This window comes from Lutra lutra, chromosome 16 (genome assembly GCF_902655055.1).
Source record: "Lutra lutra chromosome 16, mLutLut1.2, whole genome shotgun sequence".
Taxonomy (NCBI): domain Eukaryota; kingdom Metazoa; phylum Chordata; class Mammalia; order Carnivora; family Mustelidae; genus Lutra; species Lutra lutra.
The window spans coordinates 36,198,867-36,217,988 of record NC_062293.1 but is presented as its reverse complement, the minus strand read 5'-3'; the positions used below and the strand labels follow the sequence as shown (position 1 = coordinate 36,217,988).

General features: G+C 44.6%; 1 protein-coding gene across 2 annotated transcripts in view; it reads right to left on the bottom strand.

Moving 5' to 3' along the window:
• Positions 1-10,478: 10,478 nt before the first annotated feature.
• Positions 10,479-19,122, bottom strand: part of USP32 (ubiquitin specific peptidase 32) — a 227,442-nt gene continuing 218,798 nt past the window's right edge. For both annotated transcript variants that reach the window (XM_047706877.1, XM_047706878.1), the window contains exons 30-34: positions 17,796-17,987; positions 15,349-15,637; positions 13,712-14,136; positions 13,198-13,290; positions 10,479-12,727 (exon numbers count right to left, since the gene is read on the bottom strand). In XM_047706877.1, coding sequence (XP_047562833.1) covers positions 12,554-12,727; positions 13,198-13,290; positions 13,712-14,136; positions 15,349-15,637; positions 17,796-17,987 — 1,173 coding nt within the window. In that variant the 3' untranslated portion in view covers positions 10,479-12,553. The remainder of the gene's footprint in view (positions 12,728-13,197; positions 13,291-13,711; positions 14,137-15,348; positions 15,638-17,795; positions 17,988-19,122) is intronic.

Below are 19,122 nucleotides of genomic sequence, written 5' to 3'. Positions count from 1 at the left end.
CTACTTTGAGCTGTCATTATCTGCATGCACTATTTCACTGAATCCTGACAGTAATCTTTAGGACAAAAGCCCACATTGGCACCGTCTCTTGGGGACAGCAGGGATTTTCATCTGTTCTGTTGACTACTTGTGGGGGATGCTGTCCTGCACAGCTCAGAGCCCTAGGGACACGTGGTCCCCCTGTGATGAGTGCTGGTGGGGGTGCAGATGCCTTCAGTTGTTGTTCTCTCTGGAGAGAAGGAAGCCCCTCACTCAAGGTCACGCTCCTTTCTGCAGCAGCCTCCAACCAGTAACTGATCAGGTTGGAGGTACAGTTAGCCCAGCTCAGGGTGACACCAAGGGATCGTTCCAGCTTCCGAGCTCTAGGTGGGGCCAGTCAAGTGACGACTGGGCCTGTGTGGCAGCGCCATCTCTCTCATCCCAGCCCAACCCTGCTTTGCTCTCTTCCACAGGTGTGGGTCCTAGAGGCACTTTTTTTTTTTTTTTAAGATTTTTAATTTATTCATTTGACAGAGAGAGAGAGCTCACAAGTAGGCAGAGCAGCTGGCAGAGAGAAGGGGGGAAGCAGGCTCCCAGCCGAGCAGACAGCCCGATGCGGGGGTCGATCACAGGACCCTGAGATCATGACCTAAGCCGAAGGCAGAGGCTTAACCCACTGAGCCATTCAGGTGCCGAAGAGGCACTTTAAAAAAAAAAGACTTTTATGTATTTATTTGCTGGTGTGGGGAGGGTGGGGAGCATCACAGGGGGAGGGGCAGAGGGAGAGGGAGAAGCAGACTCACTGCTGAAGTGGGGCTCCGTCCCAGGATCCCGGGATCATGACCTGATTCAAAGGCAGATGCTTAACTGACTGAGCCACCCAGGTGCCCCTTAGAGGCACTTCTTAATAAATACCTTGTGCACTGAACTCTGTCAGCTTCCTGGGGGGCCAACCTGCAGGACTGGGGTGCATCAGTACCCATATAGCCTAGAGCACATAGTAGGCTTTCAATCAGTACGGCTTGGAAGAATACTGGGATAGGCATTGCTAGTCCTGACTCCACACAAATAACACTCCACTAACAGCAGGAAATATTTATTCAGGCAAAACTGTGCAACATGCCTTATGTCTCAATCCTTAAAACAAGCTTCTGAGATGTATGTTGGAAGTCCTTCCATGGAAGCTTGCAATTAGAAGTCACCTAGCCGGCCAGAGACACGCCGTTCCCTCCATCTGGAACACTCACCCCTGGCCCTTCCCTACCTGTCTTCTTCTCATGAGGTTTACATACCAGCCAAAACACCCAGCTTAGAACTGACTCATCTGTGAAGCCCTCCTCAATGTCAGCTCCCCTCCATCTCCCTGACCAAGACCCCCGACCTGACCTGATGGAGGACTGGAGGATTGCCTCTTGGCCATCCGAGTATGGAAGTGCCACATCTTGGCTGGCCACACAGATGGGGGAGTAGATGTTTGCAAGATGAATGAATTTGGAAAAAAAAAAAAGATAGCAAAACACTGAATTAGCAGGCACCATTCCAGGGCTGGAACTAAATATTTACCTTGCCCACGGGGCAATCCTGAGAGATAAGCCAGGTTTTCTAAGCTCTATTTACGCTGACTTTCCTTCTGTGACTGACACAATCAATCCGGGTTTGTTACAGTTTGAACAGCTGTTTCCACAGGCAGGGCCTGGGCGTAGGAGATACTTGATCCTGGGCTTTCACTGTTCCCCGACATAATGCATCCTCCTTAGGGAATCTGTTTTCCAATCCCTGGCCCGAGGTGCCTGGGCTCCTCCGTTCCATGGGCCCGGAGCCGGCACTGTCTCCACAAGGCTGCAGGTCAAACGGGGGCTTCGCTCCCGTGAGGGTTGTGCGTTCACGTGCTGCTACAGGGTTAAGGGCTGTATCAGGAGCGCTTGGGGTATGTAGGACAGTCTTGCCGGGGTCTACTGCCTGCGTGGTGTCCTGGGAGACAGCTGTCCAGGGAAAGGCACTGGTGTGACATGCTGGGTCCAAGTAGAGTAGAAAGGGAGGACAGACTTGGGAGTTCAGTGTGGGGTTTATCAGTCAGCCTTTGGGATTCACACTGGGGTCTGCCAGAAAGAAAACCCCAGGCCCCAAATGGAGCCACTTACGTTAAAAGACCAGTGTCAGTAAACCAAGACTTAACTACCTAACCTAACTGCAGCTTCAGCGCCCCTGGGATTGTAACCTTGAACCAGTCAGCCAGGAATTTCCCGGTCAGCACTAGGAAATGTACTGAGAGACCCTTTCCCTTCCCTTGGAAGAAGGGTGACCTTGCCTGAAACAATGCATTCTTTGCTAATAATTTCCTTTTCTTCTGTTCTCTCTCTGCCTTTGAAAACCTTTTCTTTCCCACAGCTAATGGTGCTCTCCTCTACTTGCTAGACACGATGCAGCCCGATTCATGAATCAATTAAGAAAGCTAGTTAGAACTTGAACTTACTTGGTTGAATTCTTTTTACTCAGCAGGTCATAAAAGTCATGGAAGTGGCCCACGAAGCTGGAAGGAGCAATCCCAGCTAAATGCTGATGCTTGCTCGTGGGGGGCAGGCAGCTCTGATGTGGGGACACTGGCATGAAGGCCCAGCAAACAGCTCCAACCCTGGTGTCCACTCTGAGGGGACATTTGGGGGAGGCAGTGGTGGTATTGCACCAGAGGATCAGGGATTGGAGGTTCCTCCTCAGGGGACATCACGTGACAGCCGAGAGGATTAGCTTAAGACGTATTTGAGATATCTTCGGGAGGCTGCCTTCAATATGTACACGGAGTGCGAGGGTAAGAGGAAGATGCCATGACACCCGGGTCATCACAGGGACTGACTGTCCATTCACAGAGCGTGAGGCTGCTGTGCGGGGTGGGCACAGTCTGTGTGGGTGGGAGACGCTGCTGTGTGCCATCTGCTGAGAGTTCAAGCTCGGGGAGTGGACCTGTGATCCAGATGAGGAAGAGGGTTTCCACAAGGAACATCAGTGCAAACAGGGAAACAGAGGAAATGTTTCATCCGAGCCTCTGCCAGCCGAGCCCATGCTGCCACCCCTGGAAAGGTAGTGCTTGGGCAGCGCAGCAGCCCCTGACCTCGATGTCGCCTTTCACATCAGTTTGCATTGACGGTGGTGATTTCCTCAGGGTCCACATTGGGCATGCTTCTCTCTCTCCCTTCCTTCCTCCCTTCTCCTTCCTTTGTTCTCTCTCCATTTCTCTCTTCCTCGCTCTTTCTTTCTTGACATGTATGGGTTTCCCTCGCTATCTAAAAGTAGAGGCTTCCTGGGGTGTCTGGGTGGCTCAGTCAGTTAAGCGTCTGACTCTTGGTTTCCACTCAGGTCGTGATCTCCAGGCTGGGAGATCAAGCCCCATTGTCGGGCTCCGTGCTCAGTGGGGCATCTGCTTGGGGTTCTCGCCCCCTCCGCCCAGCCCCACCTCTAAAACAAAAACCAAAGCAAAAGCCAAACTAAAGCAGAGTATTCCTCTGAAACCTTTCATAAATGGAAGCGGTGTAAAGCGAAACCTTCTGAAAGTTCATGTTACACCACTGAGCTTTCACAAAAGACCCATGTCCGTATGGTAGTAGCTCTTCTCATAAAAGTGAAAATCCTCTTTGGATGTCTTTTGGTTAGCGAAAACAGGTACTTGTGTAAGTGTTCTGTAAAAGGGAAGTGACATAACTCCAACTTTTGAAAAGTGGGGGATACGTGTATCAGTTTTGGGTTGAGGTCTAGCATTTCTATTATCACTGAAGAGGACAGAAAATCAAAGTTGCGCTCATTAACCCCGGTGGGGAGGCGGCGGGTAGGTGTGTGGAGAGGAAGACAATGGGCTGCGTCTCTGGGACTCTGCGTCTCCTCTGCCTCCAACCTGCACAGCCAGGACTGAATGGAAGGCAGCTGAGGAGTCCGCCTGCTGTGTGACACAGCAGCTACATAGACATGTGGTATTTGGTTTAGAGCCCTGGTTTATAGGCCCAAACACCTGGGTAGAAACGGTTTGGCTCAATTGTTCTCCCTCCCTTCCCGGGAAAAGGTCAGGAAGGAAAAGGCCCCAGCTTAGGGGAGGAGGCATTGTCCTCAGTGGGTTAAGCATCGTCAGGTAGCCCGGTCTGGCAGGGGGCCAGGGGGGAGCAGGAGAATCTCAGGGCTGCTCTGGCTGGTGGCTGCCTTCCCAAGATCAGCTCATGCGATCCTTGTCTTTCCTATCATGCCTCTGGAACCATCACATCCCTGTCGAATCCCTGATAAGATATTTTCCAACACTTCAAAGTCCAGTTTGGATCTGCAGGCCTTGACCTGACCCAGAGTCCTTTCTCTCTCCCTCCCCAGTCCCACCTCCCCTCCTACATCCTCCTTCCTCCCTCTGTCCAGCTCCTAAGGTCCCTGGGCCACCAGAAGTGGAGAGAACAAACCTAGAATATCATCTCAGACAAGAGTCACTTCATGGCTGTTTGCTCCCAGGAGTTTTTCATCTTCCAGGAACAAAGGGAGGAGGCTGTTTTTAGGACACCTACTTCCTCCCCTTATGTAACAATAATATTTCATATTTGCATAAGTGTTATCAGCCGTAAAAGGGTTTCATGTTCACCTTTTTTTTTTTTTTAAATTTACTAAGTAATCTCTACATTTAACATGGGGCTCGAACTCATGAACCCAAGATCAAGAGTTGGGTGCTCTTCTGAGCCACCCAGGCTCCCTATCACTCCCTTCAATGCTTTCCACAACACTATAATATCGTCAGGGTCATGGTGACCCTCATCTCTTGTCAAAGAAGCTCACGGGGGTTGTTCAGAGAGCTGGGTTGGTGAGCATGGGGAGACGTGAGGAGAGTGGTGTGCCTGGAGAGGGCATGAAAGCTCCACAGCCTTTCCTGCATACCTTGCCCAATGCATCTAGCCGTTTCTGAGCTGTATATTTGCGTAGTCAGTTATTTAAAAAAAAAAAAAAAAAGGCGGCCACTGGGGCTCAGAGTTCTTCACCATCTAAGTGGTAGATCACAGACTCCAGTTGAGGCAGCAGTGAGGTGGTATAGAAGAAGCCAGATTAATCTGGGTTTGAATTCAGCTCGGAAACGTTCCATCTGTATGACACTTTGGACGAGAGACTTGATTTTATTGAGTCTCAGTTTCCTCAACCATAATAAGGGGTGATATTGCATCCCTCATGTGGTGGGCATTTAATAATGAACAAGATGTGCACAGCATGGGATCTGGTCAATGGTGGATGTCCACTGAATGTCTAAGTGCCCCTCTGAACGCGTCTTCCGCTTCCAAATGCAGGCCTATCCTTCATGCCATACAACAGGTGCTCAGAACACACTTGATGGATGAGCAATAAACTCCCCTTCCCCACCCCTGCCAGAATGTGAGGATGTTTATTCAGAGCCCCAAGCACAGGGAGCTCTGCAAACAAGGAGTGGCAGCAGCAACTTTCTCCAGCTGACACAGTGGAAGGTCACAGGCCCTGGGGCTGGCTTCCTGTAGCAGGCCAGCACCCTGCGGTAGGGAAGGAGGCAGGCCCTCACTCTCTCTAGTTGTTGGCTCTCTTTTCTTCTCTCCCCAGATGTCCTGAGGATAACAAAATAGCTTCAGAAAGGTCCATCCTGAGGCCAGTGATTTTCAGCAGACCAAATGAGAATTTCTCCTGTGTCTTGGGACAATCCTCTGGGACAATCCTCTGGGACTTCCTCAGGCCTGGCAGGACAACTTCCTATATGCTTAGAGGTCAAATGGTGCTTTAATGCACATCTGATCCCTCAAAGGTTGTTCAAGCAGCACCCCATCTCCCACCCTCACTTCAACCTGAGCAACTCCAACCTCCTCTGCTCGAGCCACCAGTCCTTCCGAGCAAATGGAGTTGGAAGGGTCCAGTCCCAATGTTTCAAACTAAAAGCTGGAGACCACTGACTTAATGCAACCCCTTCATTATTCACAAAGGGGACTGAGGTGCAGAGGAGACAAGTGACCTGCTCAAGGTCATACAATTCTTCATGGAGCATTAAAAACACTACGCACTAGATCTCTAGTCCATTGCTTTCTGTGGTGGCAGCTAAGATGACTGCCCCGAACTTGAGGCTACAGCAGCCTCTGACAACCACAGGCATCTCCTGATGCATTCCCAGAGGCTCTCTGCTGATCACCAATATGGAAGTCCCTGCCCCTCTATTCAACCTACAATCCCAGTGAGCACTAGGGTTCAGCCATCAATAGCAGAGGATCCTGCCGTAGAGAACTAAAGAAGCCTGCCTCCGTGATTCCCCAAAGCTTTAGAGGCCCCAACAGCTCACTCTCCTTTCTGGGCCTCCTCTCCTCCATTCTCTGGACCACACTCAGCTTCTCTCTCCCACTTGCCTTCTTCCTTTCCAAAGCCCTTCTAAGTTTTTCTACCATCTCCTGCCCGATTCTTTTTTTCTTTTTCCTCCACTTACTTTGATTTTATTGGAGCACTTTAAGCCCAGCACCCTTCTGCATTCCTCTTGGGCTCAAGCTAAGGTTGAAAGTCTATTATCAACAGAAATTTCAGCAAATGGGGATTGTGTGTATGAAAAAGAGAAAGTTAAATGACAGCAAACAAAAACTTGTTTACAATAAAATGGTCTAGATGTACTGTGCACTTATGTAAACCACAAGAAGGGGCGTCTGGGTGGCTCAGTCGTCGTTAAGCGTCTGCCTTCAGCTCAGGTCATGGTCTAGGTCGAGCCCCGCATCCAACTCCCTGTTCAGCGGGGAGCTTGCTTTTCCCTCTCCCTCTGCCTACCGCTCTACCTGCTTATGCTCTAATAATAAATAAATTTAAAAACTTAGAAAAAAAAACGTATAAAATATGTTGCAACCATACCAAAATACTTGGCAACGGCCTGACTTTTGAAGACCTTCACAACATGGTTTCTGCCTGCTTGTTATCTTCCACCATATTCTTCATGCACTTTCAGCTCATTCCAAATAGGTCTACACAACTCTGCTCCCTTGCCTGTTTAGACTGTCAGACTCTTCTGCATGCTTCTGATAAAGTCCTGATCTTGCTTCATGGCACAGCTCACTTCCCTTTCCCATTTGGCTTTCCCTAAGTACTTTGTCAACAGCCTACTATCTAAGTGCCCTCAGCCAGCACCTCATCAAAGAAAATTATATCTAGGGGTGCCTGGGTGGCTCAGTGGGTTAAAGCCTCTGCCTTCGGCTCAGGTCATGATCCCAGGGTCCTGGGATCGAGCCCCGCATCGGGCTCTCTGCTCAGCGGGGAGCCTGCTTCCTCCTCTCTCTCTTCCTGCCTCTCTGCCTACTTATGATCTCTGCCTGTCAAATAAATAAATAAAATAAAATAAAAAACACAAAGACAATTATATCTAGAGAGCTTTGGTTAATTACTACCACTACTCCTTGCCCGTGTGCATATGTGTATCATCATTCCCTAATTAGACTGAATCAGGACTCCTTTCCTGGAGCAGTGGTTTCCATAAATGACCAACCTGAAGACCAGTGTGAACCGGCTACAAAGCATTCTCCCCTTAGGAACTGATTAAAATGCAGATTCTTGGACTGCACAGAAGATCTCATAAATCTGAGCGCAGACGTACAGAACACAGGTTTAACATGACAGTGATGGATGGGGACCCTGGAATCAACACTTCTAACAAGCTCCTAGTTGATTTTTTTTTTAATTTTTAAAAAAGATTTACTTATTTATTTGATAAAGAGAGACCACAAGTAGGCAGAGAAGCAGGCGGGGGGCAAGGGGCAGCAGGCTCCCTGCTGAGCAGAGAGCCCGACTCGGGGGCTTGATCCCAGGACCCTGAGATCATGACCTGAGCCGAAGACAGAGGCTTAACCCACTGAACCACCCAGACGCCCCAAGCTCCTGGTTGATTTTGATGATCCTGACGAATTGCCAGGTTGGGAGCTGCTGCCCCAGAGAACCCTGCACAGAGCTCTGTACCTAGAATGTGCTTCCATCTTGTTAGCTACATGCCTCTGGACAGGTAATGAACTTGATCATAACATTATGCTTGTATTATACCTCTGTTCTGTTTCCCTAAATGAGGAAATAATAGTTATTTGAGTACATAATAAGTGTCAGATTCTGTGCCTATTTAGATCCATTATCTACTCCTTATAGTAACCTTTTGAAGTAAAATGGTGTTCCCTGGGCATGAGAATCTGAGCATCTAAAGGAGTTTTTAGTGCATAGCGGTTGAACTAGCTGAGCTACAACCTGACTTTTGACTTAATGGGCTCTAAGCCCATAACCTCTCCATTTGCCAGAAGGCATAGACTGGTGGCTTGTATCTGGTTTGCAGATAGGCTTTATGTGAACACTACAATGTTTAAAAATTAAAAAAAAAAAATTTAACATTTCTAAATTGGGTATTTTGTATTAAAATCTGGGTTACTGATTTCTCTTTAGGGGTTAAAAAAAAAAAAGATATGGTAACACGGGGGCCCGCCTTCCTGCACGGCAACAATCAAATGGAACTTTCCAATGGATGTGTGCCCTAGAACCCACCACCATAGTCCCTAATACTCCCCATTCTCATCCATGGCTGAACCTGTTTCTCTTATACTCTGTTCTGAAACCGGGGCCTTACAGGCCTTAGAGTTTGCAATCCTTGCACTCTTACTTACGGTCTTGCTTTTCATTGCTCAGGAAGTTTGGCAAACCTAAAGACATCCTCTTTTTATTTGCACTGTCTTGCATGAGTCTCTGATCATAGGGGTGGGTGTGTGCACTTCTTTGTGATGTCAATACTAAGGAACCTGCTGGTACATCATCGTGGAAACTAGGATCCTCTGTTCCCTAAGCTACACATTCTGGTTCTGGACTAGTAAAATCCTATTATGCAACCCCTAAAATAGTTGGGAGAAAATGTGGCAATTCATCAATTTTCTTCAACTGTGTCTACAATTACGAAAGGAGCCCACAGGAAGCAAAGCCACCAAGTGATAGGGAGACTGCATGTAGAAATGCTACCCTCAGCCAGAGAGGCTGGGGGGCCAAAAACCTCCCAATTTATTAAGGGCCACGCAGAAGCTAGAAACAAAATGCTTACCCATCTCCATAGGCTGGTTCTTTTCAAGGTTGTCCTGTAGGGTACCTGGGTGGCTCAGTGGGTTAAGCATCTGCCTTCAGCTCAAGTCATGATCCCAGGGTTCTGGGATCAAGTCCTGCAACGGGGGTCCCTGCTCAGGTCTGCTTCTCCCTCTCCCTCTGCTTCTCTGTCAAGTAAATAAGTAAAATCGTTTTTAAAAGATTGTCATTTAAAGAGCCAGAGACACTGACTACACTTTAGGAACTGTGATTGACTGATTTTTTAAGAGACATTTATTTGTTTGGGGGGGTTGGTGAGCACAGAGGGAGAGTGAAAGGGAAAAGATGACTCCCTGCTGAGCAGAGAGCCTGAAGACGTGGGGCTCAATCCCAGGACCCCACGATCATGACCTGAGCTGAAGGCAGACTCTTAACTGAGCCACCCAGGAGCCCTATTTTCGATGACTTTCTGGATTCTTTTTGTTTCCTTAAACAAGCTACAACTGCTGCTGATTCAACATGTTTCATTCTATTACATTTTTATTTTTAAATTTTTATTTTTTTTTAAAGAATTTTTTTAGGGTCTTATTTATTCATTTAACAGAGAGGAAGAGTAGAAGCGGGAAGAGCAGCAGGCAGAGAGAGAGAGGAGGAAGCAGGCTCTCTCCGCTGAGCCAGGAGCCAGATGTGGGACTCGATCCCAGCACCCTGGGATCACGACCTGAGCCGAAGGCAGCCGCTTAACAAGCTGAGCCAGCCAGGCGCCCCTCTATTACATTTTTAATGTGTATTCCTGTTTTTGAGAATTTGATCAAAGAGCTATTAAATGCTTTTAGCCTTAGAATAGCAAGAGTAAAAAAACCTCTTGGCAAAACATGATTGAGTTTCACAGGGTAAGAGTCCACATTCATTGAACATTTACTAAGGAACCCACAGGCTTTTGTACACTTCATTTACTTAAGATAAGGCCCAGAGGTAGGCATTCTATTTTTAAAGATAAAGAGGGACTAAGGGTGAAGGACCCAGGGCCAACTGCTTCCTTGGTGACCTCCCAAAGAGACAACCCAGCGATATCCCTGGTTTCACAGCGCCCCCTAGAAAGCCAGGATCATTCGAGGCATTATTCAATGGGAAGTCTACCTCTTCACATTATCTCTTAATCTTCAAGACTGTTAAGATCTCCTTCATCAGGTCTCCATTCACCACTAGCTCTCATACACACCCTCTCCCCCACACCAGTGCCTTCCAATGTCCTAATTAGGGATGTGAGCACCTGGTCACAGCAGGGATCTTGTTCTACCTTCAGCGGTTTCCATTCTTGGTTCTTTCAGAGATGAAGAAATCCACTCTATTGTCAGGTAGGTATTATTCAAGTAGGAGAATTAAACAGGGTTACAGAGAGAAAGGCTGAAAAATCTGACTTTTCTGGTGTTTACTTATATAGAAGAAAAACAGCACATAGATGCATCCACAGTATTTAATTTGTTTGGATAATAGTTACAGATAAACAGGTACACTCCATATACAATTACCAATACTTTTTTATACAGTTCATATTTCAGTACATCAACACTATTTTATTTACACTCTATGTACATTAACATCTTTCTAAAGTCAGTGCATTGTCAACAAGTTTTATACAGTAATTTACAAGGTGAATGTAGTTAATAGTTAATAAATTTTCTGCTAGTCATGAATTAAAAAATTAATTACAACCAATATAACAAACACAGATCAAACAACATTAGTAGATTGTGCTACCTGCTTAAATAAAACATCTGTAAGGAAATTATTTTAAATCTTCCACTTTTTCATGGGACTTGTCCAGGTAGAAATGGACAGATTTTTATATACTGAAATCATGAACTATAAAGCCTGCATTTTGTCTGACTTCATCATATTTACCATTTAGGCCATTCCTTCTTACTTGTAATTAATTACAGTCTTTTTCTGAGTAGGGTTTCAACTTACATATCCATTTAAAACAACCTTTCCAAATGCTCTGAGAAGAACTGGATAATAACCGGCCTCAGATATCAGAACACAAATGCTCAATTACATTGGTACCTACTATCTGTGAGGAAGGGAAGTTAATGAAATCTGACAATTAATGAGAGTCACTTCCAAGGTCCAGATGAATGAAAAAAGACTGGGGAAAAGGGGAAATATTTACTTCATATATATTTAAAAACAACACAGGGGAAAAATGATGCTTGAAATAAATAACACTTATACTTTTGTTCCAGTTTTGAATTATCAGAGAAAAAAAAATTAAGCGAGCAAAGAAACATAACTTTTGATGACCACTACTGTGAAATTATTAAAAGAAAGAAAAAAAAGACACACACACACACACACACACACACACACACACACACACAGAAGGACAATACAAACAAAATAAAAGCTTGCTTCCTAAACCCACCAATTAAATTAAAAATAACACTATCAGTGCCTGGGATGAGTTTTGTTTTTTTAAGTTTAATATGATGGGGCAAAATACCCCCTATTCAAGTTAATTTATAGCCCTTACAGCCATCAAATATGAACATGTTTTAAAAAGTTCATTTGCATGTATTCTTTTTTTAAAGTGCAAAACAAAGAAACAAAGAACAAACAGCCCCTAGTTGTAAAACACCATCTACCTTTGATGTCACTTTCCTTCTCAGAAGCTCTTGTGCAATGTGGGCATGAGAGATGGTGCAAATATTGGCACAACTACTCTACCGCGCTTCAGCACGGGTGGGGGTCCATTTCTGAGGACACCTGAAGTGTCCTCAAGGTAAGACGCCTCTAAATGCAGGGCTACTTTAGCTGGGTTTCCCAGGATGCTCTTTCTCCCCTACAGGGTCTCCGACCATGGCCCTGGGTAGAAGGCACACAGCTCTTAAGAGAGTCTCCCTTTCGAACTGACCACTTCTATATGCCTCTGCCACGAACGACTGGTTGTGTCTCAAACACGAACACAGCAACAGAAACGAAAAGAAAGGCATAGATAGAAATAAATAGAAAAATGTGTCCGTGCCAGAAGAATCCTTTGCACACCTTCTAATCTTGCTTTCTCCATCTTGTCAATATAATGGAATAAAACTTCAGGAAAAAGGAGGTAGCATATCATGTCGTCCCCAGACAACACTACAATTTTTTATTTGACTTTGACTCCAAGGAAATTCTTAGCATTTTGTTATGGTTACTGGTAAACTCTACACCCACTACATGTTTGTTTATATCTGGACAAGCACAATTTAGTTCTTATTTGGTCCCAGATGGCTGGTGCCAAACCCTTTTGTTTACAGGCTAATGGTGGGCTCTGCCTGAAAAGTTCTCTACCAGAGAGCTTGTGTGAGACACTTCCAAACCAAAGTATTACTACTGTTATGTTAACTGCTATTTTAATTAGGATTTTTATTTTGTGCTTCAGGGTCACAGGATAAAATAACTACATTTAGCTTGCCTTTCAGCGACGCTTCTGCCAAATGTCAGCTACAGGGCACCGTCTCCCTCACCACCAGCCTGTCTAGCAGCCAGAGGGGCAGCTCTACTGTAACACACAGTACTTTTTGTAATCGGACTCAAAGTCTTCATCCATGCTGCTCGTGTCTGCCATCTTTTTGCCATCGATCTTTGGCAGAAATTGTGCATAGTCTATCCCCTGCTGCTCATAGAAAAGGATGTAGGCAGAGTCGGTGTCAATTTCATCAGGGTGAAGTTCCTGAAGGGGCAAGAAAAGCCTTTAATAAAAAAGCCGTCCCTATGCTGGCTCTTAATCCTAGCTAGGGAAGGGAGCACCAACCCTCTTTAATTACTAAGCCAGACTGCTTCCAATCAATTCGATATTGTGGCTGCCTGACACTGGCCCTAAAATAAGTCCTATTATTCTCAATGTTTGCTTTGGGGAAAATATTATGACCATTGACAAAAGAATAACAAAAACCCATCACATCCTAACAGCTCAAAAGAACAGAACTTTTTCTCATTAACCAATACCTTCTTTTTCCTCACCATTCATGTTTTCATTCTCTACTCTGCACATCACTTTTGCTCCTTTAATACTGAAGGCACCTATATACTGACTCTAACTAGATTTATTTCCTGTTTGGGACAAAGTCCATTATTTAAACAAATGTCCCCTAGATCTGTTGACATTTCTGCTTCTTTTATTCAAAGACTGGGGATATTTACCTTACAGCTGCTGTCATTGTAACAGTACCACTTGCTGTTTGGGTTTTTGGCATAAGTGACATAATGGCCCCCGCCCAGAATTCCTGAATGGCACTGCAAGAGAGAAGAAAGTAGACACATGTTAGTGGTTAACAGCAGTCTGGCCAGGGCGTGGTACCAGAACCCAATCAGGAAAACAGCAATCACTTAAGTGATTAAGAAAAATGTTTTCGAATCACCTACTATTTTCTAAAAACAAAACAGAAGAGTCAAAATTTAAAAGCTCCAAATCCTACCATTTTATAGTTGTAACTATTTTTTGAAAGGCAAAAATTCCTTAAGTGTACATAACTGTGAATGTCTTGAACCCATGACTCCAGTTATGATTACATGATTATCCCCTGCTAACTTTGTCTATCACCAAGTTCAATGCCTAGCAAATAAGCAGGCCCTGAAAAAAATGACTGATGAATGAAGATGAATGAACCACAGAGAAATGCCAATCATACTGCAAACCATGTAACAAATCACTTACCGAAATTGCATATAGATTATAAATAGGCTTCACATGAACATCTTCTCTTTGGTCATCAGTGCTGTCTTCTTCACTGTGGTTTTCAAGGTGACCATTGCTGTAGCCATTGCCACATGCCTCATGCTCATAAAGAAATCCATTGGCCAGAGCTACTTCATGGTCCTGAGGGGTGACCAGCTCAGTCTGGCTGCCCCCCAGCATGTGCCCTCGGCTCAAGGCATCAGCCAGCTCACAAACTTGTCCAGCCCCATTCTCTTTGCTGGCATCCAAGTTCTCCTTACTACTTGACAGTTTATTTTTGCTGCCGATCTGGGGTAACCGGAGCCTCCCTTTGCTCCTCCCTAAAGTCCTAGGGCTACTGTTAGGGCTGCTATTTTTGCTGGAGGGACAGCTAGTTCCGCTTCTTCTTGTTGAAGAAGGTGAACCTGTGAAAAGAAGAGAAGGAAAAGATTCATAAATCCAAATGCCACAAGTTTAACCAGCCACCAAATGCTAATTTTGAAGCCAACTTCACAAGTGCACACATAAAGGCAAATACAGGGGTGCTCTGACCAGCTACTTTTTATTCCTATTTTGTAGCCAGTAAGTTACATTCTTGTCTTCCTCAGGCCAAGCTCCTATAGGCAGCAATGTCCTGAAAACGTAAAGTACCATGTAGGGACTTAAAAAGAGCAGAGAGATAAAAATAAAATAAAAACAGCAGAAAGATGTACACGAGACTAATAAAACACTGTTTATTAACTATACTAGATTTAAAATAAAGTAAATAAAATAAAGACACACAGTAGAAAGATAAACAGGTCAGATTCAGGTCAAAACACAAGGAGACTAAGACATATTACAAATACATATCCTCCTTCGTTACATTAGATTAAAAAACATGATCACCAATTATTAAGCACCTCCTATTGCTAGGCACAGTACTGGGAACTCTCTCTACTATCTCTACCTCTCACAACAATCTCGTAAGTTAGTGGGTCTCAAACTTTTTGGTCACAGCCTCCCTCACCTCCTTATATACTCTCAAAAATTGCTGAAGACCTGTAGAACTTTTGTTTATGTGGATTATATCTATCAGTATTAATCATATTAGAAATTAAAACTGAGGAATTAAAAAATAAAATACATAAGCACATATTTCACTGATGTATCATCACATATCATGGTGGCTCTGACTCTACTACACATTTGGGGAACAAAAGCTGAAAAGGTGAATAATGACTTAGTAGTTTTTATGACAATCATTCTGCTCCTCCAGGCCCTCTGAAAGGGTCTCTCAGAGACCCTCTAGGGGTTCCCAGACTACACCGTGAGAATCTTTGCTGTAGGAACAAGGATGACAACTATCATTCATGATCACCAGAGATATTAGGCATATATGGTGCTTCGCTCCTGATGTAGCAAATCCTGACTCTGGGAACTTTTATGAATGAGGAAACAGATTTAGGGAGGCTGTATCTCTTGCTAAAAGTCACACAGGTGACTCAAACCTAGATAGGTCTGACTCCAGGTGGGTTCCTTCTACCTCATCAAGCTCCAGAGTGGAACGCAGAGGGAAACACGAAGCCTACAGGGGTCCCAGGAAAGCCCCTCTGAGGGTGAGATCGGGGTGCTGTGAGTCCCCCAGGCTTCCTCACCCTTAGGGCTACTGACGATGTTTGCGCTGAGTGAAGATGGGCTCTTGCTCAGGAGGACATCCTCTTCGCCAGCCGAATTCAGAGCGTCCACTTTCTTCACATCTCCTCCTGGAACCTTGGGCTCGGAGAGGTCGTCCCCCTGGGGTGTGAGTGGTTTACGCTGACAGAGAGCCGGGTCTCTTGGTACCAAAAAAGCACTAGGGTCAAAACTTTCACGAGGAAATTTAACAATTTTCTGTGATTTTATCCATCGGCCATTTACAAACTGAAATCGTTTAAGGTGAATAATCTGGAAAAGCAAAGGCAGAAAAAAATTACATTAAAGGGTTCAGAAGATACAAAATTACATTTAAAACCCCAAGTCTGGGGCACCCTGGCTCAGTGGGTTACGGCCTCTGCCTTGGGTCATGATCTCAGGGTCCTGGGATTGAGCCCCACATCGGGCTCTCTGCTCTGTGGTGAGTCTGCTTCCTCCCCTCTCTCTCTGCCTGCCTCTCTGCCTACTTGTGATCTCTGTCAGGTAAATGAATAAAATCTTTCAAAGAAAAAGCAAACAAAAAAAAGCCTTCAAGTCTAATTCATGTGAATCAAGAATCTATAAGGTGGTTTTTTTTTTCGAAAAGAATATATTGTATTATGTAATGGAGTTATCAGTGGGGCCACTGGCCTTTAGATACATAGGTAACATGATAATCTCTGTAATTTCACACCCTGTGCATATCCTAAATTCTTCCCAAATTTCTGCAACATCGTAGGGGCCCATATTTGCATGTCTTCCCTTGCTTCCTAGGCCTGTGACCCAAACTGACCTTTCCCCTTTTCAAACATCAGAGAAGACCCCATCACAAATATACTTCTGTCATGAAGACAGAAGACTATACTGAATGTTTTGAAGAAAAATGGATGAAACTTACCCAATCTCCAGTAGGAGGTCTCTCATTTCTTACCATATCCTTTAGTTATTACCAGGGAGTTTCACTGTCCTAAAAAGCATAAGAATCTCCCTTTTCCTTTGTGACTTCGCTTTTCTTTTTCAAGAGCAACAAATTCCTCTAATCTTACACAGTTTATTATACAACTTAGTGTGGGCACAGATCTTTGAGTGGCTACCTCTACCCTAAATGTTAGTAAATGCTAATAATTTACTGTGTATATAAAGAGAAACCCTTCCATATACTGGCATATGGATCTACAGAAGCCCAACAAACTCTCAACGTAACATATATTCTTTATTATTCTTTAAAGACATCAAAAACATAGTTTTTATATAAATGCCTTTACCGCATATGTTCTGTGTGATTATTATACAGGTATATGTAATTATCAAAACTCCTCAAACTGGGGGTGCCTGGGTGGCTCAGTCATTAAGCATCTGCTTCAGCTCAGGTCATGATCCCAGGGTCCTGGGACTGAGCCCCACATTGGGCTCTCTGCTCGGCAGGAAGCTTCTCCCTCTCCCACTCCCCCTGTTTGTTTTCCCTCTCTCAATGTGTCTCTCTCTGTCAGATAAATAAATAAAATCTTTAAAAAACCCACAAAACTCCTCAAACTAGACATTTAAAATCTATGCATTTAATTTCTTGTTAATTACACCTCAGTTAAAAATTAACTTTCTCCCTTCCCACCTACCTCTCCCAAGCCTGCCCCCTGACCCTTTTCCTCTCTTCCCAGAGTTCCCAACACTGGAATTAGCTAATTTATGTTATTAATTTCCTGTTGCATCTTTTCCTCTGAAGTTGTTCTGGTCCAAGGAAAGAAAACCCACATTTACAGACTCACAGAGTAGTAGGAAGAAGACAAGAAGAAAAAAATACACACAAGGTCTGGTTAAAATATACCGGTGCCTTATAGTCACATTTGATAGGATACTTCCACCCTTAAGGAAAAACACTTCCTTAAATGAATGTGAAGATCTGGCACTTCAAACTCTCCTGACAAGCAACAGAAGCATCTTCTCTATGAGGCAAAAGGCAGAAGTAGTAAATAACACGTACAAGAAGACACAGGCCCCAGTGCACCTGTGTGCTTGTGCTGTGGCCAGGTGACCAAACACAGTAGGACCAGAGATTGGGCTCAGCTGCTCTTCTAGGGAAGGGCCTAAGCTTCTCTCTCTACACCCAGAAGTGCTTTCACCTTCTCCTGAAGTTCGAATTCACCAGGAGGCACAACCTGCGGTGTTTCTCACATACTACATGGAACTATAGTTAATGGTCTGACTTCTCTCTCCTTCTAGTCTGTATGCTCCTTCATAGCAGGAACTGGCAGTAATAATATGTGCAGAACAATTAATCTGGGTGTAACACATAAACCTTGCATAGCCAAAGTGTTTTGAACACTGTCACAGGGAAGGTCTTTTTATTCTCTAAAGTCATAAAATTCCTATTTGTGCATGACTTCCTTCCTTTATGCCAGGCTCCTGCTCTCTCAGAGGTAGGGCTGTAACATACCAGGATGGGGGGAAGCCTCCAGAGATCCAGCTTCTTGGTTGCCAAGCAGTGGGTCTTACACTTGGAACAGTAGTACATCTCATTTTCCCCCAGCTCCTCCTCACTGGTGAAAGCACGGAGACAGCTGTCCAGGTTGATGGGCTCAGCTTGTGCTCGCCGACTCTGTTCCACACTTTCATGCTCATCGACAACCTGCAGATGGAGGAGGGGTGGGAGGGAAGGAGGGAGTTTAAAATGGTCCCATGGCTAGGCATCATCTGTTAGGTGACTGATTCTCATTTTATTCTACATGAGGAGAAAGAAAACATGACTCAAATGAGTCTGAGCAAATGCAGTGTTTGTACATTTACTTCCAAAATCACATCAATAACATCCTGGATCAAATTTCTATTTATATGACCATAACAGCTTTTCTTGAATATTCTCTGAACTCTTCAAAATGACAAAAACAAAGAATTGCCTGTTTGTTTTATAATTTTTTGATTATAATGATGTATTTTATCAAAACAGTATCATTTCAACATGTGATCAATACAAGAATTATTGATGACATATTTTAGAGTCTTTTTTACTAAGTCTTTGGAATCTACAATCCTCCTTAACTTAAATCAGGCACCTCTAAGTGTTCAATAGCCATATGCGACTAGTGGCTACTGCACCTCTATTTTACAATTTTGAAATCCTAAAACAGCTTACATGTGCGCTCACCCTCAAGTCAGGGGTGCTTAAGTTAAGCCATTCATTTTCAACCAGAAAGACATTATTAGCAGGCTGCAGGCTTTAAAGAGGCTAGGAGAAATATCACTGGAACACAAATACCAGATCTGGATTAGATCAGAAAGGGTACAGAAAAACTCGCCATAGAAGGGAACATATGAGAGCACGAAACCCCACAGGATAGAACTCATTTGCATACTGGTGCCATGTAACACAGTTATGAGAATACCAAGTGTATCATCTGTCTCCTGCCTCCTGGGGCCTTTTTATCTAAGATGGCAATAAAGAGATGACAATAAAAGCAAGAGTAGTCTCAAAAAGTGCTGAACTTTGTTGAGAAGGCCCTTAATACCTGCCCAAACCTCTCTGGTCATATTAACCAGCACACTAGGTTCTGGAGCGAGAAAGACGTACATGTGAGAGAGCGAGCAGAGGTGGACAGGTGTGCAAGTATGTGTGTTGGAGGAAGTGTAGGATCAGGAAGAAGGAGAGGAGGAGGTACCTAGAATGCAACAGAAAAGGAAGAATTTTGTCCTCTTCCATTCTTGGTTGCCACTTAACAGCAACCCAGAACCACAGCAGGTGACACACAGCATCAGGACTACATATG